General features: G+C 40.1%; 1 protein-coding gene across 10 annotated transcripts in view; it reads right to left on the bottom strand.

Annotated features, from left to right (window-relative positions):
* TUB (TUB bipartite transcription factor) overlaps positions 1-11675 on the bottom strand; it is a 289705-nt gene extending 278030 nt beyond the window's left edge. For all 10 annotated transcript variants that reach the window (XR_012159343.1, XR_012159344.1, XM_073347462.1 and 7 more), the window contains exon 1: positions 11462-11675. Coding sequence is in view for 8 of the 10 variants with exons in the window: in XM_073347462.1 (XP_073203563.1) it covers positions 11462-11517 (56 nt within the window). In the remaining 2 variants the exon portion in view is untranslated. The remainder of the gene's footprint in view (positions 1-11461) is intronic.
* Between the last annotated feature and the right edge of the window lie 12184 nt (positions 11676-23859).

Here is a 23859-nt window from a genome sequence, read left to right as displayed (position 1 = left end):
CCATTCTTGCCAAAATCTCTAATTACCTCTTTCTGGACAAATCTTGTAACTAGTACACTCTATCCTTCCTCCCTGTCCTCCATCACAAACACAAACTACTTGTTTGCACTTTCACCTATCCCATCCAGCCCAATCTCTCTCTTACGCAACCAAGACGTTGGCTCCTGCATCTGCCCTGCCATTAACACCAGACATCACCAGCACCCCCTTGTTACAAACATCTTCATGTTTTCTTCAACATTTCCCCTTACGCATGGGAGGAGCTTCTCATAAATATCTGCAAAACCTCCTCATTGTCCTCTGTCAAGTCCCTTGTAAATCTCTCCTCTGTCGTGATGCCTACAAAACACTTGACAATGGCTAGGCTGCTGGTGAGCTGAGACCATTGCCTTGCATGCTGACCAGCATTGTTACATGATTTCCTTGTGCTCTTTTGTCCATTTATCTGTATCCAATTGTTGTCTCCTGTCTTACAGTTAGATTGTAAGCTCTTTGGACAAGGACTGTCTTTCATATATGTTTGCACAGTGACTAGCACCATGGGGCCCCAATCCCTCACTGGAGCTCCTAGCTGCTACCTTGATATAAATAATAAATAAGGCTAATGCTAGTAATAATCTGTTATTGATGGCAGTCCCCTTTCTTAATCTCAGATGGGAACTACTCCTTGGTGAATGTCTTTTCGTATTGCCACTATCCTGTCATATCTTCTTCCATCACTTAGTCTCAGTCCAGACAAACCTTCAAATGAAGCCCGCCTGCACTTGTTCATCAACACTGCAATTCTAAATGAGCACAAGACCAGCTGTCAAAGTGAATGAGCCTGAACACAGGCTTGTTCTTGGCAGCACCATAACAGTTCAGCTGCTAGGTTGCAGTTTGCTGAAGACATCTGCCCTAACATAAAGATGCTTCTTCCACATTTCTGGTACTTCTGCCAGTCCCAGGCCAGGCAACTCCTTTCCCTCCCTGGCTGCAAAGTGTCCTCTGAGCTGGCAGGTGTTAGTGCTGGTCCCAGGAGGAAAGCGCTTGGCATTGGGTCAGCACTTGAGGACTCTGAGGACTCTGCAGCCAGGATCACTCAGTGGAGTGCCGGGGCTGGAGCCTCTCGGAGCCCAGGCCAGACCTGGAGCCAGGCAACATCGGGACCCAGGTAGCAGTGCCACCTGGACAGCAGAGCCCTCTGTGGGGAGTAGGAGCTGGGCACAGGTAGAGGACAGCTGAAACCCTCTTCCATCAACACAGCTGTATCTGCTCTAGGAGTTATGTTGGTCAGGGATCTGAAAAAACCCCCACACCTTTGACCAATATAACTCCACCAACATAACCCCCTAAGCAGCTGTATTGACGGAAGGGGGCTTTGAACTTTGTAGCTAACTTGATTTGAGGCGTTCCTGCAACAGTGTGTGTGTGGGGGGGGGGTGTTTCCCCACACCCCAATCATCATAGCTATGTTGACCTAACTTAAGTGTAGACCAAGTCTGTACTTGTACAGCACCTAGCAGAGTAGAGACCCGTTCTTGGCTGGCCCTTAGGCACCACAACAGTAAACACTATTATTCATAATAATAACCATAGGCTAAGATGGTAAATGCTTGTTGATTAAAGGTGCAATTGGAATCAAAATACTAACTTTAGGAAGCATCTATCCCTTGCAGCAGAGGTCAATTGCTCTTTTTCAAAAAAAAATTCTCCCAACTCTTGGAAGAATTTGGAGAAGGGGATATTGTGACAGTGGGTGGGGTCATAGCTGTGCCCGGATCCTAAAGGTAGACAGATCAGACACCAAAACAGCAAGAGAAACAGTCAGGCAAGGAGCTAAACCTACTAGTAGGTACACATGATTGGTGTGACTCCTGAAGATGCCTCACTGCAAATGAAAAAGGCTATTCCTTTTATTCAATTCCACAGCAAATACAAACATGAATTGATATGCTATTAATTTCCAAATCAATGTTTAATAACACTATTGTGGCTAAACTAGAGTGTATGTGCTGGTCTGATCATGTGTCAACTGGCTTCTCATTAGAAACTGAGGGCACACCTAAAACATATGGAGATTAAACATTTCTTTCTTATGTGCTCAGGAGAGAATCCATAACATTAGAGAAGAAATTACACTTCAGAAAAAAAGAACGTGAGCCTGGTTAAAAAGAATCCTCTCTGGAACTCAGAAGTAACTTATTAAGCGATTAATCCTAAAATATTAAGGTTAGAAAAGAAGACACCAGAACCTCTTGAAAGCAGAAAGACTTAATAATACATCAGACAAATCAATCCCAGAGCTTGTACCAGAGCCTAATTGAAGCTAGAGGTAAATTAAACCTGCTATAAACTGAAAAGGCTATCAGATTTACAAAACAACAACAGTATTATGAAAAAAGCAACAAAAGTGATAGGCTACTTGCTAATGGACTAAAAAAATATACAAGCTAATAAAAACCAGACCTCCAGTCTGGAAGAAACCAAATCATTAACCACCATCATTTTCAAGGCCAAAGGATATACGTGAGGCATTTACAAATTTCTACAGCAGGCTTTATGCCAGCACATCCCAAACAAATAAAAGATTATAGAATTAATGCAAAGCTCCATAAGATAGATCAGATAGACCAGGAGCATTTATACCTGACAATGATCATTAAATCACTTAATACAGTAAATCTACAAGCCTGGATGGTTTCCCCCAGAGTTCAGAGCACAACTGTCAGAGATCTTTAATGAGAAGTGAAAAGAGTACGCGATCCTCAGTACCTGAGAGGGGCCAAATAGTAGCACTATCGCAACTTGGAAGAGACCTATCCAACTGTGATCTCTTTGTTAAATCAACACACTAAGCATCACACTTCAGTCTTCTCAAATAGACTGAAAAATACTGCCTAGATAGATTTTCAGAGATAAAATAGGTTGTGTGTTAAATAGGCAGTTACCAGACTACGTTCACAGAGTTCTGGACCTGATTGTTTTCTTTTTTTTTTTTTGGGGGGGGGGGGGGGGAAATGATTCAACCAGTTTCATCAACCTAACTAATCTATTTCTATTAGATATGGAAAAGGCTTGTGATCAAGTGAACCTGCAGTTTCTAAAGCGTACCCTAAAAGCATTACGTTTAAATCCCAAATTGTAATGAAACGTGCAGATTGTGTTACATATGGAGGACTTGTCCAAAAATTAGGACATTTTGGAAAGAGGTCAGGGAGTTCAGATAATCCATCAGTGTTTAATTTTCCAAAAAATAATCGATGCTGTATGAGAGAGATACAAAGGGCTAATGACCCGTTTCTTAGTTGCAGCACAAATCACAATCGCCAGTTGGTAGAAGAGACAACTCTCCTAAACCAATTAACTCATTCCAAAATGCTATGATTCGAATAGCTGACCCAGCATGGCAGAAATCCACAGACCGAAGGGAAAAAGGTTTACCTAGAAACCTGGTTTTTAAATGCAGAGGGAGGGGGAAACTGCTAAACTGCCACCTTCCTCAGATTAATTGGTGGAACCGTGAAGCTCCACTTCAAAAATATTTCTGTAACAATTTCTTGACTCTGCTAATTTTTAAAAACAAACTGACATATATAACTATATTCTTTTTCTCAAATTACAGCAAGAAAATATTATAAAGTAAAACCTGGAAAAATGTTTGTTTTCCGATACAGCAATATTGGTTGTCTTTGAATTTGATGGTTAGTTATGACCTATAAAGCCCTACTTGAGGAACTGCCTCGTTCCCCATGCCATACCGACATAGCTGCCATCAGCAGGGGTGTCTGAGCTGGATCCCCCTCACTATAAAGAGAGGGCTGCTTTCAGGACAATCTCTGCAAGGGCTTCAGGAACTCCCTACTCCAACAAAAAGAGCCCGAATCTGGTGACTTTCTGAGCAAGCTGCAAAAGACTCCTGTTCAATCAGGTTTTTTGAGAGGGCTGAGGATGTGCTTCCCACAGCAATGAAGGAGTGGAAAGGAGTTTCAATGGGCACATATACATTGCAACAAACATTCCACAGCACATAGTCTCAGAGCCTGGATCAGTTGACTCAGGCTTGCAGGGTTTGGGCTGAGTGGCTAAAAATTGCTGTGCAGACATACAGGGTATGTGTCTGGCTGGCTGAGTTGCTATTGAGTGGATTAGTTTAATGCTGCTGGGAATTCACTGTATTTATTACATTGTTAAAGTTGTGTGCGGGCACCTAGGGCCTTGGACAGGCATATTTTTTATTGTTTTAAATGTAAATGCATAAATAAAATATTCATGTGGCAGATGGGGGTTAAAGAAATGCAGTATTGCATGAATAATAAATGTGCCATGAAAGGGTTAAACAAAGGTCACTGGGAGAAGTTCGGTGTGTCCTGACCGTGTTGGAGTTAACCAAATTAATAGCTCAACACTGGCGCACCTTTTGTGGCAAAAAGGAGAAGACTCTTTCAAACCGTAATCTAATGAAATGGCTCCTTTCACCACTTTTTTTTTTTTTTTAAACCACAATTAGTGGTAACTTGGGCCTTGTCTAATGGAAAAATGCATCAGTTTAACTAAATCAATTTCAAATTCTATCTAGTTAAGAGTGCAATCCCCAAATATATACATACATGAAGCAGTTTAGCCCTTGCTGATATTGATTTAGCTTGCACTGGTAAATTAATTTACAGATTTAAATTGATTTGATATAATCAAAGGTAAAACCAATTGGAGTCTACAACAGAGGCTTGCCCCAGTTTAACTAGATTTTAATACTGATTTATTTAAACCAGTGTACATTTTAAGGCCTTACTGTGTAACTAGTCCCACTGGTTTCAGCGGCAACTTCTTGCAGAGAAAAGAACCACATCGTGTCAGTGATGCGGGCAAAATCTGATCTTCTATTAGAAAGACAATCCTAGACAGATTGGCAAGGAGAGGGAAGCAAAATTGTTTAGAACCAAAGATAGTCTTGGCCAAAAGCATGCTCAGCATGGAGAACTGAAGGAGAGCTGATGGTAGAATAGGTTTAGCTTTGACCTGGGACCAGGGTTTTTATATGCAACAGAAATGTGAAAGCTTGGGAAACAGGCTGACAGCCTAGTTCAGGTAGAATCAGAACTCAGTGCATATTGTGAGTAAGTCATTCTAAGAATGAGTGTCCTGTGGGTAAGACTGTACTTCTTCTCTCCTAACAAGTAATCAGCCCACTTCAGAAATGCCAAACTCTCCTCCAAGTTCCTGGAAACATGGACACTTGTATTTTATTTAAAATAGTTTGTGTACCACATGACAAATGGAGTTGTGCTTTATTTCTCTGAGCAGCCGCTCTGATTCTTTTATAGCAAGTTTTTATTTAATTGCAGATGGCAGTGAATGGGTATAAACCTGTACATTTTCAGTAACCAGTGCAGATGACTGCTAGCTTGGTGTTATGGTTCCTCCCCTCCTCTTTTTAATGTGCTCAAAAATTGATAGCTAATATGTAAATACTTGGAGTGCCTCTTTAAATTAATTGCTCCAGACCCTATGGGAACTGCATATTTTGGACCCAGACCTCCATTCGTGTTTTAGATTTCCAAATACTGCAGCATCAGGCTCTTTACAATCTGTAATTAAAGAAAGATCCATGGAGAAAAACGTCTTTGATGTTGTATGCTTGTGATACTACACACAACTTTCCTTCCTGAATCAAGTCCTTAATTGAATCTCTCTCTCTCTCACACACGCACACACGTCATCTAGTACAATGATTTGGGACAACATCTGAACTGAAGGACATTAAATGATTGGTACAAGAAATTTTAGACAATCTGGGATTAATTTCTTTTAGCAAAAACCATGGTCTATAACAGGGTGGATTAATTTAAATTACAGCAATTTAAATCACCGATTTTAACCATGATTTAAATGAATAAGCAGGAAACCTTGATTTAAAGTATCCATTTTAATGTTGTTTTGCATTTGTACACTCTAGTTATTTTCCAAAATAAAGGTTGATTCTCACTGGTTGGTAACTATTAACACGTTGACTTGCAACTAAATATAGCCATTACACTAAACATGTAACTTCTTTTCGCTGATGAGGAGGATACATTTATCTATACACATTTATTTAAGCTATTCTATAGTTTAACATACATTTATTCAGATTCTTAATATTTAAATTTTTAATGCCACAAAAAGTGTTGAATTATGCATTTTTTAGTTACTAGATTATTAATTTTTTGCTTGGGGTTTGTATCAAGCTCCCTTTAAATGAAAATTGAAATTCAATTAAAAATGCACCGAACCCACTTTTTAAAATTGTTATTAGTTAAATGAAGCTACCTTAAATGTTCTGTATACTTAAGAAAAAAATTATTAAACCATGTTTTGCATTTAAAATTGATTATTAAAAAAAGGAAGTAGTATATCCTGGCCATGATTAGGTTCTTAGGTGCTACAATAATACAAAATAAATAATAAAAACAACTATCATCATCTGTAGTTAATGAACTGATTGTTTTCCTCTCCCATTCTATGAATAAAAATGAGGTTTGAGAGGATGGGGTCTACTAGTTCTAAAATCTTGAAGGACATGGTGACTAGAAACAAGCTTTCCTTTTTTCCCCAATTTCCAATTAGTTCCTTATCTTTGAATGAACTAGTAATTGAACTGAACTTGTTGAATAAACTGAAAAGAAGAAAATACCTGCTATTGCTGTCGGAAGCTGGTTTAGCACTTCAACAAATTGTGGATTCAGGTGCTTAGCCTGTGGCTTGGATTAGTACAGTGGTTTGACTTCCTTTAAAACTTCATCAGCAAACATGCCCCGCTTAATATTATTTTTTTATTTAATTCATTAATTTAAATGATTTTAGCCCTTAAACACAAATTGTTTATTTGAATTTGAATTTTAAACAGGCTTATTTTTTTAAATGAAAAATGCGTTTAAATTTAAAAAATACAAAATTTTTTTTACATCTTTTTTTTTTTTTCAATCATCAATTTTTGTCCACCCTGGTCTATATCTTGGTATTACAAAGTTAATTTACAGTAATGTGAGGTTACCACAAGATGGATGTGGAACAGAGATAGGTTTGCCACTAAAATGACATCTTTCCTAAAGGAGGAACAGTTGGGAGCTAGTCCATAGGGCACACACAGGAATTAGCAGTACTGTTTCTATGGAGTAATTCTTCAAAGTAGTGGGTAAGGAGTTTGTAAATTGTAATTCCAATGACTAAATTTGAAAACTCTGACTAAAAATTTGCAGATGAATACCCACAATAAGAATTAAGTTGTCCCATCATTAAAGTATGTACAGCAGCTTTTGATGATCAAAATACTTACTGTTTATCCCCAACAGAAAACAAATGATGATATTTAAATGTGATAATAGCAATACTCAGCACTGATTGTTCAGAGTACTGTGCAAATATTAACTCATCCCAACAACACCCCTGTGAGGAGAGTAAGTATGAAAAGCCTTGTTTTACATATAGGGAAACTGAGACTTAAAGAAGAAGTGCCTTGTGTGAGGTCCCTCAGTGAGTCAATGGCAGAGCTGGATCTTGCATTCTAATCCCAAATCATGTGATTTGGGGAGATCGATATGCCTATCCCTGCCTTACTGCTGCCAACCCCACTGCTACTGGGAATCTCCCATCTCAGACATTCTAGCTGGAACCTATATAATTTTAATATCTCCTAAAAGCTCTCTGAAATCACATCACAGCTAACTTCAAAAGGAGTCCCCTATCTGCAAAGCTATTGCATGCGCCATGAGACCTAACCAAAATTCACAGCAGGGAAAACCCCTATGATTAAGTAGACGTGGGAAGGAAACCTATTAAGGTTGATTATTGCTCTAGTACTACCTCTGAAGACCCTTCTTATTCTCTCTCTGAAATCACTCTTTAAGCTTGCTAACTTAAAATAAAATATAAAAGAGCACAGAGCATAGCAAAATCCAGAGTAAAAAGAATGAGAAATGTCACAATAACTATCACCTACAGAGCTCCTCAAACATTAACTAATCTTCCTAACCTCCTTAGGAGGGAGATAAGTATTGTTATCCCATTTTACAGATGGGGAAACAGAAAGAATGTTTACACTGAAGTCCGAGTGTGCTGACAGTTCGTGTAGACATACCCAAGCTAGCTTTAATGTACTTCGCTCAGGTACTGGAACAGTGAAGCTGCAGCAGCCCAGGCTTTCATGTGGGCTATACAATTCTCCCCAGAACCCTGGGTAATTACGCAGGCCGCTAGCCTATGCAGCTGTGGCTTCACTACTTCAGTACCCAAGCTAGCTAAATTAAAGCTAGCTCAGGTATGTCTACATGTGCTGCAATTATGTTCTGTGATTGCAGTTCAGGCATACCCTGACCCAGGATCACAAGGTCACAGGAGACAGTGTCCAAACTGAGATTGGAACTCAGGAGTTCCTGGCTTGACTCTGCTCAGATCACTAGACTGACTTTTCATACACATTATTTACCATAAAATGTTTCTTACAGAATAGCAAAGACCTAGAGTCAATCGCATAAGGTTTGTTGCATATGTTTGTTTTTTAAAAGAGCCTTTATATTTTTGAGGTACGGTGGTCCACTTATCTTGGGAACAAGAAGTTACCAGGATAGCCAGTCATAATGTTTCATGATAATTGGCAGTAGTTTAGTAACAGATCTCTTCTCTTTCCTCTCCTCTCTGAAATATATTGTGGAGTTTATTTTACTTTTTGATAGTTTTGGAAGGAGCAATAATAATACCTAAGGGTTGTATAGTGCTATTCATCGGCAGATTTCAAAGTGCTTTACAAATTAAATCAGTATCTCCATTTTACAGATGGGGAAACCAAGGCAGAGAGTGGTGAGGTGACTTGCCCAAGGTCACGCTGCCTCCCCAGAGTAGAAATAAGTTATACGTTAGTTATCAGGACTAGAAGAACTTTAACTTCCCCCTACACCAGGTGTCCAACTCTCATGATTTCATCATGAGTCTCACATATTTAGTTTGTTTCTCAAAGCCCCAGTTCCTGTTGGCAAGTGATTAAAGGAGAATCACAGCTTTTGGAGTTTTTTTAAAGTAATTTTCTCGCCCTCTTGGTTGCAGAGAAAAGCTTGACAATATGACCTGACTGCACCCTAAGTATTCAAAAGGCAAATTAAAAAAATACTTCCCGTGGTTTTTAAGTGTAATGATCTTTACGACAGTCTCTTGCTTTTGGGGGGACCTGACTCATGATTTTTGAATGCTTGGGGTAGAAATTCCAAGATGCACAACTGAAGGAAAATGTAAGATAGATGTAAAAATGGGGGAGTTGGGGAAAGTCTATAAAAAGAGTACATTTGGAACACACTGTATACTTATGTTTGGTGCATTTCTCACAAGAGGAGAAACAGCACAGACCTATGTTGAGCAATTCCTCATTAACTTCCAGCCTGGTTGGTCATTTGTATAAATGTAACAAGCAACCCAAAATAGCCACAGGAACAAAGGACACTATATTAGCATGACTAGAACCTGCTTATTCCTTGAGATGTTTTTATGCTAACAGAAATAAGTAATCTCCTCCCGACAGCTTTTTTTTTTGCATTCAATGAGATCAACAAAAATGGATCATGTACAGTGCCTCAAATACAAACAGCACAATGAGGTTTCTTATATTAGAGAGGAGTAATCTTTTTTATAATTGTACTGGGCATCTTCTTGTAGATAAATGTAGGAAGACAGTTTCAATGTACAAAAACAACTGTGCACCATTTTTCAGCAAGGAGATATGGTTGAAAAAGCAGCAATTCATTCCTCAACCTTCCAGCATTAGCAACTGGGAGAGAATAAAATTACACAGGCATTGGCTCATATACCTTGTGTTTCTGAAATTTTTCATAACTATCTGGAAGCTGTGCAATTGAGACATGGAATTATTGCATTTCTTCCCCAAAATATAATTCAGAGAGCAAAGAAACGAGGCAGAAATGAGCAAAGCACACATACTGAATGCAATGCTAATAAATAGCAAGAGAGACTTTTCAGTTTTCATTTCTGTGACAGTGAACTGGATAACTGACTCAAGCTGTAAATGTGGTTAAAGCAAACACACTGACACAAAGAAAACACATCTAAGACTAATTCTCTTGAAATTTCTGTTACATACACTATAGGATTAAGGTATAACAGCTGCAAAACTTGGCATACATGGAATAGAATCAAGTATATCATGGTGCTGTGATGCTTTTACTTAGGACATGGCATAAGAGACAAGAAAGTGTCTGCTTTCTATGGGGAGGGGACAGGAATATATGCATACAAACACAACATGTTGTATAACTCATCCTTTCGTATGTGTGTTTGCATAAATATACCTATATATACACACATACATATACACACATTTCCACTCTCCTCCACATGATCTGGAATACATTTTGTGACACACAAAATGATATTCATATATCTTCTATTGATGTATATAGGATTTTCAGTCACAAAGTTAATGAGCACACACCGTGTATGTGTGTATAAACCATGTGACCTTACACACACAGGCAATGTGGGTGCCATTCAATGCATTGTTTTTTCAGTTCATAAACCTTTCAAGGATTATTTCTGATGATTGTTTTTGTCACACTGACTCACTGTAGTGACAGCCCTATTAGCACATAAATCCAGTCCCAAGTGTACAATTTACAGATTTAAAGATTGTTTTTATAAGTGTGGGGGTATTTTATTAAAAGACCTATCCAGTCATAATCATGAATCGTGCTCAATTCTACTTGTGCAAGTTACCTTGTAGCCACATGAAAAGAAAATTAATGGGACAAAATTTTACCATTACACATTCTGTGGTGGAGGAATAAAAGCATGTAAATAGTTGCATCTTGACACAAAATACAGTCTAATTTATAACTGCCTCATTGGGACACCTAAACCAGCATTTTCCAGCTCTATGTTGCACATTTGTTATATAGAATTTTTCAGATTTCTTGTCTGAAAGTATCACTATTCCACCACAACCACAAACACCTGAAGTCCTGAAAACCTGCACATCTCAGGCTCCAGCATTTAAAATTATTTAATTCCCAGGTATCAACTCTGAATGGAATCGACAAGCAAATGCCTCTTTTCATAGGTCTGTATGAACAATTGTCTCATTCGTCATTGTATTTCAAACTAATGATCAAAGTGTTTGCTGAAAAAGTCCAGGAAATATCTGTATGCAAATAGCTAATGATTCTCCCCACATCAAATAATAAAATAATTATCTTGTGCTACCCGGGTGAAAATAAATCCACTTTCTGCGACAATAGATAGATGAAACAAACATTCTAATTTTCAAAGCAACATCCAGTCTAACAGAAAAAGCCATGCCTATATAATTAGAAGACCTATATTCCAAAAGTATCATTCAGATTTTAAAGGCAAAAATAGGGGATCTCAGATTCAGTTTCTACTTGCTTTGCCTTGGTTATCAATAGCAAAAAGAAGCAAGGTAAAAAATTAAGACATACAATACCTGTCATAACTCCATCTACTGTATGACATTGTCCTGTTGCTACTGACACCATCCATTCTCTGGGTGTCAGCTGCTGCACTTCTGTTATCTCTTGCTTTTCCTGCACACAGCCACTGATTGTCTGTGAGAATTAATGAGAGGGATGGACAAGAAGGTTGTTTTAAAAAGAAGACACCTGCCTCTGAAAACCAACCGACGGCAAGGATGCTGAATGATACCTACAGCCATGCAAGGTGGGACCAGAATTAAATGCACAGCCACTGATTCAGTTGGGACTCGCAATCTAAGGAATGTACCATTGTCTTTTCAGGAGGTGAGGATTGCTCTCAGGCTTTAGTTTATGTTCTGTGCAAACACCAGGAGGATGCTTTCAGCAGGTTGTTCGGCACAGCTGTGTTCAGGTGAAAGCAATGTAATAGTGCTCAGCTGCTTTAAAGATATTCTGTAAACGGGGATGAATAGAAGTGGTTCATGTACCTCCTGCTACAGCAAAATTTCTTTTTTATTTATTCTTGTTTCCACAGATACAGCTCCATCTTTCTGACATCACCCTTCCCCTGTCCAATAGCCTAATCCCTGGGTCTTTCAAACATTATCCTTCAAACAGGCAATAATCAAATCCTCTATGTACAGAACTACAGACCTCAAACCTCAGTCATCATTCCCTGTGACAGCTTTGCTAAGATGACCACTCCTCCCTCGCAGGAAGATCCCACTTAAAAACATACCTAAGCACGACCGTCTGATCTGTTTCAGAGGAAAAGAGCCAGTTTATAGGGTCCTGATCCAAAGTCCATTGAGGTCAAAGGGATCAGGCCCTTGCTCAGCATGCATCAGCTCTCCTCATTCTGGGATTATAGTGGAAATTCTTCAAAATGTGTGGCATGTTACACTTCCATCACTGGTTTCATACAGTGTAAGCATACTAGGGAGAAGGCAGATCTTCCCATGTTTCCTACAGGACAGTCAGCACATTTGTAGCAGTCTGCCACGACTGCCTCAGGACAGGAAAAGATTCCATGCCACCATGAGATTCCACTTTACAAACGTATAAAATTACAATGTGGGAGCTGAAGTCCCCAGTCTCAGAAAGCAGTCATTTGCTTCAGGAAGGCGTCACTTCTGAAAGTGAGCTCTGTTATTTAGGGGTGTCTCACTCCCCCCACCGGCTTGCTGACTAACACTAAGTCATTGCAAGGGGCTGAGATCGGGCTGGCGTAGCTCACACATCAGGAGTAACTGTTTAAAAATGAACCCTCTGGATGGCTTTTCCAAGCAGAAAGAGCATTTCTTCCCACCCCTTCAGTATAGTTTGTAGTGCCAACATTAATGACGCTATTCATAAAGCTGGATTTCAGTGACAGAAATGAATTTGCAACGAACGTCTTAAAATGTCATTCAGCTCTGAGTAGAGGCAGCCTATGAGGCCTGCAAAACCGATGAAATCAACTTCCTCCACCCCAAGGTTTTAGGGCCCTGGAAATGGCAGGGATGTTCCAAGTTTCCATACCAACAGCAGACAGTCTGTAGTCGTTTCCTACGGGGAAAGCCTCAGAAACAAACTTATTGCTAGGAAAGTTCGTCTGTGAATCTTTCTGAAGATCGTGGGATATTCACAGTGTCCAGAGCTGGCCTGTGGGACCCATGAAATGTATGGCCAAAAGTCTCTTGATTTTAGAAGAACCGCAGGCTGTTTCACAGCTGTGGGTAGCAGTGCCACCCAGATCACCAATGATAACTGAAGGGCAAGTGGGGCTAGGCCACTGCAAGTTTCCTCCCCACTAAGCCGGCTCCTCTGCTAAGCAGTTAGCATGGTTTGTAGCCACGATTTAGGAGGGGCCAACATTGTCTGTGGACTAAGCATGGGCTGGAAGAAAGACTTCTTGCATTCCAGTTCTGACTTCCTCTGGAAATGTGACACTTTGGGGGTTCACCCAGACCAGTAAGGAGTTGTGTCACTGCCTGCCCTGTCACCCTGGTTGCCTCTGGGCTGTGCAGCTTTGGCTCAGATCCCTGACACCAGCAGCCTGCTCCCAGCACAAATGGCCTCACCCGGTCTTCCACCAGCCCAGGTTTTCCTTGCTGGGTGATTGCAACAGCCTGTCTGGTCCTGAGTCTCCTCAAAACAGTCTCTCTCGCAGTGTCCAGTCCCTCTTACTGGATACTCACAGAGGTAGCACCAAGTTTGCTGCCTCCAAAGAGCCAGTACACACAACAGCTTGTTAGCTCAGCTGGGGTTTTACCCTCCATCTTAATACGCAGCACTGTGAGGATTCGTAGTAAAACAATAATATTATAAATAATTTTTATTAACAAAACATAGATTTAAGTGATTTAGAATGAAAGGGATATGGAAGGGCTACAAACAAAACAAAAAAACATGTTTTCTAGTGTAAAATTTAATTCTAGCAAGTTATAGCTTTGTCTAACAGTTTCTTAGGCACATCAAGTTGTTAGCAATCTCCGGCATGACTGGTTGTTGCAGCCAGGATCCAGCCCTCACAGAATCAAAGTGCTGGTTTCTTTGTTCCCTTGACTTGAATGTCTCTTTTCCCCCCTTATATTGCACCAATGTTCATAGTCTCTGTTTCAAGAGCCAGGAAGGCTTCCTGGGCTGCATATTGCACCCCTCATCATGATTTTAAAGCAGTCATTCTCCCTCCCCCCACTTGCTAGCTTGATGGCTTTGTTTACCTTGTATGTACATTTATTTTTCATTGTCCTCTGCTCTCAAACTGGGTCAGACAAGTAAATACACATAGGAATGGGCGACAGAGAATGAATCACTTGAGGATTACCTTTTCTGTTCATTCCCTCTGAAGCACCTGGCACTGACCACTGTCTGAAGACAGGACACTGGGCTAGATGGACCTTTGGTCTGACCCAGTATGGCCGTTCTTATGTTGAAAAGCCTGGTTTCCTTCTGTTTGTTTACAGACTACAAAACATAATATCAGCAAGTACCCATAATTTCACACCCACTGTTATATGTTTCAGTGATATTAATGACCAGCATGTTAATAGTTTTCAGATGCTATATTAAAAGTCATCTTGTAAATGAATATCATGCTAACAGTGTGTTGGGGCAATAAGTAACTCACATCAGGCCTGACACACAGTATGATGTACCCCCTGCCAGTTTACAGTGAGGAGTTCCCAGGGCCCAGTCACATCACCCAGCCTTTCTTCCTTTGTTTCCCCATCTGTAAAATTAGGATATTAGGGTCTATGCAGAGCCCTGCACAGATACAAAATTTATATCCTGATCCAAACTGTGATCCACAAAAACGGTCCACAGGTATAAAGTGAATATCCGTAGATTCGCAGGGCTCTAGATATAAAATTTGGATCCACATCCATCCATGGTACGCAAAAATGGTCTGTGCATATAAAGTGGCTATCCACAGATTTGCAGGGCTCTAGGCCCATAATAATTTTTCACCAGAATGCAGTCACATGTGCCCAATGGCTGGAGGCCTAACAGCTCCCAGATCCTAATTGTTAGGCCAATTGATCCTTGCCAGAAACGGAACATGGGCAGGCATGCACTGATCACAGCACAAACAGCTGTACGTAGCTTCTGCTGCAATGGGGCTGGCTGGAACCTGAAGATTTCTTCTTACCCCTGCTTCCACTCCAACTCACCCTTTTGGTAGTTCCCAAAGGATCACCTGACTAACCTCTGCCAGAATTCTCAGGCCAGCGCTACGCATAGTGATTTCATGATGGTGAAGAGGAGTATGCGATTTTGTTCTTCTGTAGGTAGAGGAAAGAGCAAAATAAATTACTTTGCAGGTCTACTTTGAAAACTGACTATAAAAACGGTACTATGGGGTTCCTATGCTTAATGCTTGTCATGGCTTCCACATCAAATCTGTTAGTTTACAAGCACAATTGTTTTCTGAATGCCAACTCTGAAGATTATCTTTGAATCTGAAAGTCAAACTGGGTCCTTCCTGGCCCATCCATCACCACCGATAATAAAGATTCTGCAAGTCAAACATTCTTCTCAGTCACATGTGCAATGCCATCCTGTAGTTGGAACTTAGTGAACATTTTTGATCCCCAGGCCAGCACAGAAGCCAATTAACTCTCCCAGTGAAGTGTTAGCTCTACTGCACTAATAGGAGTTAAAAATATTTACCATTGATTTTTATTTGGTAATATAATCTTTATAGTCCAGTCCTTATTATGAGCTAGAGACTGCAACACTTTGATTATTTTGGTTATGAGTGGAGGGAAAGAAAAGAAAAGTAAATGCAGCCTAAATATTTTTTGACCTCCTCAAAAAAAAAACCATAGCAATTGCAAATTTGCTTCCGACATGGATTTCCTTCAGGAGAAAGAACAGAACTTGCACACCACATTTCACTGCGGAGTTTTAAAACTAAGCTATCAATAGGCCATACCCAGAACTGTTGGCCAACCATACAGTAATTTCTTGTTACAAGTCTTGAAAACCCTTTAATAGTCTGTGCATCTCCTCTCTCCCTCAAGAATGCCATGGATTTCAGTGCTGAGATGCAAAGCTGCTCACTTTGCTGGGATAGACATAGCATTGACTATTGGATCACTGATCCTCATGCTTGTGGTGAATGGTCCATGATGCCCTTTAAATTGTTTATGCTACAGTAAACAAGGAATGTTCAGACATGGAGTAATGAGATAGCAAATGATGGCATTTAGTAGAGGATAGAACACATACAATGAGGACATGAAGGGGTGAAAAGAAACACAGGGCGAAGGAAGATATGGTAACCAAGAACTCCTCTAGATAGAAAGTTATAATACAGCCTCATCTACTTTAGTTAGGAGCACTGCTGTATTTTGTACTGGTTCCATCACACTATTGCAGATTGCAACAGTGAATCCAAGCCAGTCACCCTGCATCATATCCACACACAGCATTTCTCACCTCCATTGCTAGGCCTGTAGATTGTTTAATTTATCAGAGCTCATGGATCTTTCCAGGAGCAAACACATAGTGTCTAAAAAAGTTGCAAAAAGCACCCCAGACACAGGTCTGAAAGCCCAGGCCAACTCACTCAGGCTGGTGGGGCTCACACTGCAGGGGTAAAAATAGCCCTATAGATGGTTCCCACTTGGGCTGGAGCTGGGGCTCTGAAACCCATCTAGTGGGGAGAATCCCAGAGTCCAGGATCCAGTCTGAGCCTGAACATCTACCCTGCTATTTTTAGCCCCACAGCATCAGCCCATAAGCCAGGTCTTAGTCTTTTTAAGACTAAGGCTTACATTGCTCTAGCACTGCAAAGGGGTCTCAGGGTAGGTCTGTTCCCTAAAATTTACCCCACTTTAAGGACCTCTTACCATGCCGGAAGGTTACAAAAGGGGCCTTAGTGTACATGAAAATCAAGTCCACTATTTTGTACCTACTTGATTTCAATGGATGCTGCAAATGATTCTGTCCTGCAAGCAGATCCATACCATTAAGGTCACCTTATGGTCTGTCCCTCGCATAACAGATGTCATGTAATGCAAACCACTGCTAAATGGATTCCGGGCCTGAGAGAGTTGATAGGAGTATTGGTGCCTTTGAGTAGTAGGGCCTGAGGAGGTTGAAGCTGGCATTATTATTTCCTGTTCCTCTCTCTCTCCACTCCTATGAATTTATCATTTGTTGCAGTGTTCCACAATGTTTTCTCCTGTTTAACTAGTGGGTTGCTTCTCTTTTTCTTTTCATCTTCCCTTAGGATACTGAGAATTAGAGCTGGCTGGAAAACAATTACCATTCTGTGGAAAATTTTGACTTTCAAAATTTGTTCTCATCCCACATCAGGATGAAAAGACAAAATTTTAAAATTTTTCAGTGGAACAGAAATTCCAAAAGGTAACTCAAAGACATCTAAAGGTTTTATTTTGACACATTTTCCAATCAAAACGTTTTGATATTCCTGAAATTGAAATGTTTCAGTTCACTTTGGGGACATTACTCAAAAATCAGAATAAAAAATAGAAAAGTTTTGGAAATTTTGATTTGCAAAAAGTGCCTTTTCTCTTGCATAATTCAGACAGAAAATTTCCAACTAGCTCTACTGAGATGAGTGCAAGCCAGTGTTTCCCCCAGGAATTGAAATTGGGGGGCAAGAAAGGGATGTTGGAATATTCGGGGTGGGTGTGTGAGGGCTGACGAGGGTGGAGACTGAGGGTGAAGCTGGGCTGTATGGCACCAGAGTAAAAACTGAAAAATGTTTCATGTCCATTTTATTAGATTTAACTCATATTTTAAAATCACACAAATTAAAAGTTGGCTACTTAAGCCTACTATGAAGCACTATAACTACATCCTTCTTGGTTTCTTGTTGTAATTTTGCACTTTGGTGTCTCCTTGTGCGTCCGGTACTTCCAGTACTTCATGATCAGGCAGAAGAAGATAACTTCTTTCAGAACACAAAATTCTGTTCAATGAGGAAAAAGAACGCTCAACTGTAGCTGTTGTGACTGGGAGTAGCAAGAGATGAATTCCTACTTCTTTCAACCCGGGAAAAAAGATTAGGTCAAAACACTAGTGATGATAAAGAAGTTGAAGTTAAATCTTCATTAATTTATCATATGCTATTCCACTCTGTGTTCAAAATTTTCTATTCTGTCCTGATCACATAACAGCCCTATTGCTGGTAGTGCCTCACTTATACGTGTTTTATAAGACAGGCATCTGTAAAAGCTACATGGAGGTTGAGTAGAATCCAGAAATTGCTATTGTAGATTTGTAAGAATCAAGTCTGTGTACTTTTTCAACTGGCTTAAACACTTCTTGTCCTCATCACTTAAGGATCTTCATTAGTCAACTTCTAGACTGAAGCCTTTGCTTCTTCCAGTACATTTTCAATGGATATGTCAGATAGATCCAAGTGTAGCTTCTATTGCTGGATAAAGATCTACTACTGTTGTAGCAGATGCCTGGATGACATTGATTAATGACCTAAGTGGTTTCAACAGTAGACTTACAAGAGAGAGAATGGCAATAGTCTTCTCTCAACTTAGTAATAAAAGTAGTCCACCAGCCTCACTACTTAGATCTGTCCTATCTTGGGGGATACTTTCCAAAGCCAGTAATAACATCTGCAGTAATTTTAAGACAACAGCCAAGAATCGCTCATGAGAAAGCCAACAGGTTTTCCCAGGTTGGACTAATTTGAACTTCAATCCCCGTGTATCTTCTATTTGTTTCCAAGACGTTCAGTCCTTTTGGACTCTTGCTGGGAAAAAAAAGAGTATAAAAAAACCATTACATTTGTGGCTTTTTAATGTCTTTTGAAGATTCTGCAGCTTGTACTAGTGTTAGCTGGAGTAGATGGCCTCTGCAGAGTGTGTATAGGAGAGATTAGTGTTACTCTTTTCTCTGAGCAAAGCTTTAACTCCGCTATGTCTTCCAGAGAAGTTTGTAGTTCCATCAAATGCACAAGCAGCCATTTGTTTGGGGTTCAATTTACAAGCATTTAACTCTTCTAAGATGTCACAGGTGCAGCTGATGTGTCTTCTATAACCTGAACATCTAGAATGCATCTCCTGGTCTACAACAGACATCAGGATAACATATGCAATGACTTAATACCTGATGCCTATTTGCATTGGTGCATTCGTCAGCCATGTATGCACATAATTTGAATATGGTGAGAGTTCTTCACTTTTTCAACTGCTGAGTGCACCGCATGCTTCTAGAGAGATAGCCGAGTTTTTTCAGAAAGATAGCGAGTATTGGCCAGTCTTGTTCGAAACCAGTGTCCAACTTCAGAATTAACAAGTGACAATGCACTTAACATTGGCCTCCAGTTTGTAGTGTGTGGTATCTCTTGCTTAAATAGCAAGTATGGTGCAACAGCCATATTGGTTCACATAAATTTAGTTGTGTCTCCAGCATTCTTAACAACCTCATTAAGTTCTTCTAAATTTGGCTTTGACAGTGAATGTCTTATAAGGCTTTCTGTATGTTGACGCAGTCCAAATGCATGGTGTTTTGCAGCCTTTTCATATAGGTGGTCAGTATTGGCTTAGCTGATCAGTCTGGCAAACCAAGCTCCTCCACTTTTACTATATAAATCTATGATATGCCCACATCTTGAATACTGCATGCAGTTCTGGTCACCCCAGCTCAAAAAAGATATATTGGAATTGGAAAAGGTTCAGAGAAGGGCAACAAAAGTGATGAGGGCTATGGAACAGATTCCGTACGAGGAGAGATTAAAAAGTCTTTTCAGCTTTGAAAAAAGACGATTAAGAGGGGATATGATAGAAGCTTATAAAATCTGACTGGTGTGGAGAAAATAAGGAAGTGTTATTTACCGCTTCACTTAAACACAAGAACTAGGGGTCACCCAATGAAATTAATAGGCAGCAAGTTTAACACAAACAAAAGGAAAAGTATTTCTTCACATAATGCACAGTCACCCATGGAACTTTTTGCCAGGGATGTTGTGAAGGCCAACATTATAACAGGGTTCAAAAAAGAACTAGAGAAGTTCATGGAGGTTAGGTCCATCAATGGCTATTAGCCAGGATGGGCAGGGATGCAACACCATGCTCTGAGCGTCCCTAGCCTCTGTTCGCCAGAAGCTGGGAGTGGATGACAGGGGATGGATCCCTCGATGATTCCCTATTCTGTTCACTCCCTCTGAAGCACCTGGAATAGTCACTGTATGAAGACAGGATACTGGGATAGATGGACCATGGGTCTGACCCAATATGCCATTCTTACATGAAAAATTATAATAATCAAAGTGTTTAGTACAGAAACTCCCCAAGATAATGACCTCTTGAGATAGCGACTATGTGAGATAATGACCTTGGCAAATAATGCATTTTTAAAATCTTGGCCTACTAGGAAATGTATATTTATAAAGTTTCCCAGTCACAAATCTAGCATTCTGGAGCGAAGTCACTAAAACATCGTCCAATGCTCTAGCCGCCGTTGTTTGTCCTGTCACTGTTCACTCTATTGCTCCACCCCAATGTCCCTGCACGATCACCTTCTGCTGCCACCTCTGCAAGTCAGTCTCTCAAGGTTCCACCCAGCTCTCAAGGATTTCAACTCTCAGTGGGGGAACCTCACAGCAGGTGCAGACTGGGCTGTCTCTTCCACAGAAACACTGTCCTGCAACAGATCTAAGCACTTAGTCCTGATTATCAGTTATTTCAGCTTTTGTGGTCACTTAAGCCTAATCAGCTCTCTCTCTAAACAGCAAAGAGAGACAGGTCAAATAGTGCCTGTGACTCTTAGGCAGAGCCCATGCCACCAAGCAAAACACCTGTGCCCCACCCTCTCTCTCCACCAGGATCTGGCATCCAAACCTCCTTCTTAGGGAGTGCAGTTCAGTTGAGGGTGACCAGTGCTTAATTTGTAATGAAAGAGGTGCTGGAGCTCAAGCAAGTTTGTTACTTTCATAACTGATGTGGTAAGCCCAGAGGTGGCGGGGCTCTGAACTGTCAGGCCCAGAGGTCCCAGGGCTATGAACTGCCAAGCCTTAGAGGTGCCATGGCTCAGCCCTGGCAAACCCTAGCACAAATTAAGCACTGGAGGAGACCCCCTCATTCAGGCTAAGGACAATTCTGCTGCCCTTTCCTCATACAATAAGGATAACATTTCATAACTCCCACATTTAATACTTCAGTGATTTGTAACCCAACACCAGCCAAAATTGATCACTTGGGCAGCACAGCTCTGTCTGCTGGATACCTAGGCAAGGTAGGTGTGTTCATGTAAAATCAGTCTGGTCTTGAAGCCTCTCCTCTCTCCTTGCTCATCACTAACTGTCAGGGGAGAGCTCATTCAGACCTTGCTTACAAATCATAATTTAAAATTATAAGTAGGCCAACATTGCCAAAACAAATGTGCCAACGTTGTCATAAATAACAGCTGTATGACGAAGTTAGTCTTTGTTCACACTTTTCAAACCCATTATACTTTCTCAGGTACAAGTATTTTCTCATATGCTGTGTATGCTTTTAAAGTGTGTATTAATGTTTGAATTTCAATTCAAATTTCCAACCAACAACTAAATTGGCAACACTGCATGAAACTGGGGGTGTGGGGGGGGAGGGGTTTGGGAAAATTCAAGGGGGTTCCCCCCCCCCGGGGGAGGGGGATCTAGGGAAATCCCTGCAGTGCATACCCAGCTATACAGGGAAGAGATCCTGAAAGGGACCTCCGTGAGATGCAGCCAGTTTTCCCGTTGCTCCCGTTCCCTTCTCCAATTCATGTAGTTAAAGAAGCAAAGCATGTGTAGATCACTGGCAGGAGTTGATGTGGGACGGTGACCACTGTGTCATGGAGAGGCAAGAGAATTAAGAAAGCAGTATTTTACTTTGAGGAAAAGGTTGGCTTTGCCTAGTATCATAATGCCAGAGTACTCTTTGGATCTAGAGATTATGGATTTATGGAATGACTACTTTTTTTGACTGCAAATTAAAGACTTTTCAAATGACTGAGTTTTGCTTTATTTTAGCTACCTCTCTGTTCCCATAGATGATTTGAATTTATACTCCAATTAGCATATGAACAAATTTCTTTATTTACTATGTTGATTTTAGAACACCTTCAATAAAGACAAAGACATACATTTAGCCACACATTTCTTTTTATAACATAAAGGATCAGTCCAATTTCCTCATTCCTGCACTTCAGAAAAGTTACTATTTTAAAACTTCCAGCTGTGTTGCAAAGATGGATGTGAATTAGTATAGAAATTAGAGATCGAAATGCTGTGTTGGGTCAACTAATCCAATTCACCAGAACATTCTTGGTATGCTTAGAACCATAAAGGAGCGTATAGGATGATGTAAGGATTTTTTCTGACAGTTCAGAATACAACTCGAATTCTGCTTTAATGTAAAACTCATAAATCAAGTTAGGCCAGTTTTTAAAAGTAATGTTTCTCAGCCAGCTATTAAAAATACACTCAGATTTTTAATTCAGAATATTAGAAAAATCACACAATTTTAAAAATGTAATTTACTTAAAAAATCACCATCAAAACTCATTTTTAATCCCACTCATTTTATGCAGCTCCCTCTTCTTCTACCTATCCTGGATATAGTTATTTGAGCCAGTGATGGGTGGGGTGTTTTTTTCCTTCATAAATGTGATGTCTAACACAGCCTTCTAGGATTCCTAAAATGGAATTAGTTGACATTGTATTTAACCAACAGGCTGTATGGCTCACAGTATTAGTAATGAGCTATGGAATCTTCCACACCTAGTTCACTGGTCAGAACATGTTACAAGGTGATAATGGCCTATGTGTGAATGAACATTCATATAAAATTAATATCACATAATGGCTATTTGGTGACCTGTGTAAAATGAGTTTGGGGCTCATGCTCCAATTCCTATTACAGAGATTGTTATATAAACTCTATTAACTGATAACCCTTATTAGCAGTCTAAACAAAGAACTAAGGGTCAAAGACTGAACCTATCATTTAAATCAGCTTCTGTACCAAATGACTGGAGGATAGCTAATGTGATGCCAAATTTATAAAAAGGGCTCCAGAGGAGACCCCAGCAATTACAGGCCGGTAAGCCTGACTTCAGTACCGGGCAAACTGGTTGAAACTATAGTCAAGAACAAAGTTCAGACACAGATTGTCAGACACATAGATGAATATAATTTGTTGGGGAATAGTCAACATGGTTTTTGTAAAGGGAAATCATGCCTCACCAATCTACTAGAATTCTTTGAGGGGGTCAACAAGCATGTGGACAAGAGTGATCTAGGGGATATAGTTTATTTAGATATTCAGAAACCATTTGACAAAGTCCCTCACCAAAGGCTCTTAAGCAAAGTAAGCTGTCATTGGAAAAGAGGGAAGGTCCTCTCATTGATCCATAACTGGTTTAAAGATAGGGAACAAACGGTAGGAATAAATAGTCATTTTTCAGAATGGAGAGAGGTAAATAGTGGTGTCCCCCAGGGATCTGTCCTCATAGAAGTAATATTCAACATATTCATAAATGATCTGGAAAAAGGGGTAAACAATGAGGTGGCAAAATTTGCCGATGATACAAAACTGCTCAAGACAGTTATATTCAAAGCAGACTGCAAAGAGTTACAAAGGGATCTCTCAAAACTGCAACAAAATGGCACATGAAATTCAACGTTAATAAATGCAAAGTAATGCACACTGGAAAACATAATCCCATCTATAAATATAAAATGATGGGGGTCTAAATTAGCTGTTACCACTCAAGAAAGATCTTGGCGTCATTGTAGATAGTTCTCTGAAAACAGTTCCACTCAATGTGCAGCGGCAGTCAAAAAAGCTAACAGAATGTTGGGAATCATTAAGAAAGGGCTAAATAATAAGACAGAAAATATCATATTGTCTCTATATAAATCTATGGTACACCCACATCTTGAATACTGAATGCAGATCTGGTCACT

This window comes from Lepidochelys kempii, chromosome 6, assembly GCF_965140265.1.
Source record: "Lepidochelys kempii isolate rLepKem1 chromosome 6, rLepKem1.hap2, whole genome shotgun sequence".
Classification (NCBI taxonomy): Eukaryota; Metazoa; Chordata; order Testudines; family Cheloniidae; genus Lepidochelys; species Lepidochelys kempii.
Note: the sequence above shows the minus strand (reverse complement) of the source record. Positions and strands in the feature narration are given on the sequence as shown.